This window comes from Thecamonas trahens, assembly GCF_000142905.1.
Source record: "Thecamonas trahens ATCC 50062 unplaced genomic scaffold supercont1.1, whole genome shotgun sequence".
Taxonomy (NCBI): domain Eukaryota; order Apusomonadida; family Apusomonadidae; genus Thecamonas; species Thecamonas trahens.
Window position 1 is genome coordinate 496,648 of NW_013657679.1, and position 3,292 is coordinate 499,939.

General features: G+C 65.6%; 3 protein-coding genes across 3 annotated transcripts in view; 1 reads left to right on the top strand and 2 right to left on the bottom strand.

Moving 5' to 3' along the window:
• Positions 1–56: 56 nt before the first annotated feature.
• Positions 57–2,174, bottom strand: AMSG_00219 (uncharacterized protein; the record flags this gene model as incomplete). The annotated part of the gene is made up of 1 exon (XM_013907626.1): positions 57–2,174. One exon carries the CDS (start codon positions 2,172–2,174, stop codon positions 63–65), a length of 2,112 nt encoding a protein of 703 aa, XP_013763080.1. The 3' UTR covers positions 57–62.
• A 93-nt stretch (positions 2,175–2,267) lies between these two features.
• AMSG_00220 (uncharacterized protein) lies at positions 2,268–2,857 on the bottom strand (the record flags this gene model as incomplete). Its single annotated transcript, XM_013907627.1, has 1 exon — positions 2,268–2,857. One exon carries the CDS (start codon positions 2,855–2,857, stop codon positions 2,375–2,377), a length of 483 nt encoding a protein of 160 aa, XP_013763081.1. The 3' UTR covers positions 2,268–2,374.
• Positions 2,858–3,174: 317 nt separating this feature from the next.
• The window catches only part of AMSG_00221 (uncharacterized protein), a 1,217-nt gene continuing 1,099 nt past the window's right edge, over positions 3,175–3,292 (top strand). Inside the window, exon 1 of the mRNA XM_013907628.1 lies at positions 3,175–3,254. Coding sequence (XP_013763082.1) covers positions 3,194–3,254 — 61 coding nt within the window. The 5' untranslated portion in view covers positions 3,175–3,193. The remainder of the gene's footprint in view (positions 3,255–3,292) is intronic.

Sequence of the window (3,292 nt, forward strand, 5' to 3'; positions counted from 1 at the left end):
ATGGGAATGGATAGGGGTAAGGGGGTGTGAAGGGGGTGAAGGGGGTGAAGGGGGGGGGGGGGTTAGGAGGTCTTGGATGTAGAAGTGGAGGCGGGAGCGGGCACAGGCGCAGGCACAGACGCGGATGTGGTGGAACGCGGTGACTTGGCGGTGCGTGCCATCGAAGTGGCGACGGCAGACATAAGGCCAAAGGCAAAGGCGTTGGGCGCGAGGCTGGGATTGGCGTCGGCGATTTCGGACTCGATCATGCTCGCCAGGTCGTCCTCGTTGCAGGCGCCAGAGGCAAAGAGGTCGTCGTCGTCGATGGCAGCAGATGAGGAGGCGGTGCGGGGATCGAGGCCGGAGGCCGGGTCAGACTCGAGGGCAGGATCCACGGCCGGGAGGGCAAAGGCGACGGTGGATACCGGCCGGGCGTGGATGCGGGGCGTCGAACGGCGGAGCTGGCGGTTGATCTTGCGCTGGCGGTCGATGAGGCGCTTTTGCTCGGCGCGGGCGAGCGCCTCGGAGCGGAGGGCGGCGATCTCCTCCGAGGTCGGCACGTCGTCGGTGATGATGGCGCGCATAAAGTCCATGAACCTGGTCCGGTACGCGTGGGGCTCGATGGCAGACATGGCGGTCTCGTCGGTGGTCTCCGGGGTAAAGACGAGGTCCGACGAGAGCACGGCTTTCTCCAGGGTGAGTCGGCCGGCCTTGGTGCTCCGCTTGGCGGACTTGACCTTGTACGCGTGCTCGAGCTTCTTGATGAGGTTGTATTCTTGCATGATGTCGATGACACCAACAAAGTAAACCTCACGCTCGTCGAGCGGGCGCGGGTCACTGGGGTCCTCGGAGCGGATGCCGCCAAGGTAGGTCTGGAAGGCAGAACGGAACGGCGGCGGCGGCGGAAGAGGCGGCGGCGGCGGGACGGCCGAGACCGGCGGGAGCGTTGCCGACGCCGAGCCTGACGATGAGCCCAGCGTCGACGACGACGAAAGCTCCGAAGCGTCCGAGGTTGTCGACGAGTCGAGAACCAGGCGCGCTGAGCCGCGGTTCGACGACGACGATGACGAGCACGACGATGACGACGATGACGAGCATGATGACGACGACGACGCCGATGAGAGCCTGGCACTCGGGCTCACGGTTGCGGCCGGAGCCGGAGTGTAGATGCCGAGCAGGAGCGAATAATCCATGATGCCGTGGTCGGCAAGCAATGCCGAGTCGCGATCGAGCTGGTCAAGGAGCAGTTCCTTGACGCCGGGCCCGACGTGGAGACGGCGCTTGAGATTGAGGTCTTTGAGCACCTTCTCGCCCTCGATGATCTGCTTTTGGGTGACAAGGCGGTCCTTGGTGGAGCCTTTGAGGTCGTAGACCTCGCGGACGCGGAGCGGCGTGTGGAACACGTTGTTCATGACAACAACGCGGACAGTCTCCGACTTGACCTTGATTTTGTAGAGGCCGAAGAAGCGGGTGAGGAGCGAGTTGTCGCACATGACCATGTGGCGGTAGTAGTCATGGAGATGCTTGCGGAAGAACGAGAGCTCCGACGAGGCGACGGTCTTGATAATGTACTTGTTGTCCCAGGTGCGGAAGAAGAGCATGCCCGACTTGCCGGCGCCGGTCGAGCCGCCGAGAAGCGGCGACGAGATCAGCGAATCGACGTAGGCTGGGACCGGAACTCGCCACCGGGTGCGGAGGCGGGCAAAGACGAGCGGTGCGACGTCGACAATGACCGTCTTGCCCTTAATCTTCTTGCTGCGGGCCTTGCCCTTGGCCTTGGTCTTGGCTTTGCCCTTGCCCCCGCTCGACGGTTCTTCCTCGCCCACCGACGAGCCGTCGTCGGGATGCGCCGAGCCAGCGGCGTTTGCGGCGGTCGACCGCGCGCGATCGGAGGCAGGCCCGTTATCTGTACGGTCGATGGTGGACATGGCACGGGCCGCGGCGCGCGAGCGAGGGACGGGGACCGACTCAGCGTCGGCAACCTCCCATGGCGCGCGAAGATGCGGAGCGGAGGAAGAGCGGGTGAGGCCCGGGGCGCCCAGATGGATGACGTGCTTGGTCATGGCCGCGTAGTGTGCGTCGGTGAGCGGAAGGCGGCCGTGGGCCGGAACGCCCGCGGCGTCGGCGTCGGCAGCCTGCCGCTGCTGGGCGGCGAGGGCGGCGTGGGCCATGGCGTAGGCGAGGTGGACCCCCATGGGGGCGTCTGGGTGTGGAGGTGGTGGGAGGTGGTCCATGAGGGGAGGGGGGGGGGAGGGGGAGGGGGAGGGGGGAGGTGGGGGCGTGGAGTGGCTGCTGCTGCCAAGGCAACGGGCTTTTGTGGTGTTCGCTGCCCATTTCACGTGGCGGACGTCGTGTTGCGAAAGCCAGCCAAGCCAGCCAGTCAAGTCAGGCAAGGTCATGCCGTTCGACCGATGTCGGGCTTGGCGTGCGAGTGAGCGGTTGTCGACGATCGGGTACAGGCGCGATAGGATACAAAGATGGCGAGGCAAGCAAGGGCTGCAACGGCAAACGAAGAGGTGGGCGAGGAGGCAAAGGCGGCAGTGAGAGGCGGCGATGGACAGCAGCCGGAGCAGTCGGCGCCCGGGAGGTCCGAGGTGATGCGGCATGAGGCGAGGCACTTGGGCGCGGCATGCGGGTGGTTTGGATCGCGCGGGCAAGCGCAGCACATCTCCTGAGAGCAGCCGCAGCAGACATGATCGGCTGGGATGCACGCGCCTGACTCGGTCGACGGAGCCGTGAGCGAGGAGCAGCAGCGCTCGGCCCGCCGGGCAGCGCTGGGATCTGCCAGCTCCTCGCCGAGCACCAGGGTGCACTCACTCGTCCCGCACAGCGACTGCGGTGCCAGCTCGTTGAACGTCTCAAACTCGCCGATCTCCATCGTGTCGGGTAGGCGGCGGGTGGTGGCCGGCAGTCTCAGGGCGTCCGCGCCCATACATGCCGTCAGCGCCACCAGTACCACGACAGCGAGGGAAGTTGGGATTGTGGCCATGAATGAGATGAGGTTAGCCCAAGGGGAGGAGGGGGAGTGAGGGGGGTGAGGTGGAAGTGAGCCAGTTAGCCCCCTCTCGACCCTGACCACCCTCACCTCGGCCAACACTGCCCAAACCACCGCTGCCTCTTCCCCCTCCACCCCCCCCACCCCACACACACACACATACACACCCCCCCTATCCACGCACACTCGCACTCACACTCGTCTTGCAAGGCGCCCTCCATGACAGCCTTGCACAGACAAGCACCGGTGCTCCTGCCGGGCCTGTGCTTGCTCGCCATGCGTATGCCCTTCCCTTCCCCCCAATGGTACTTTGAATTA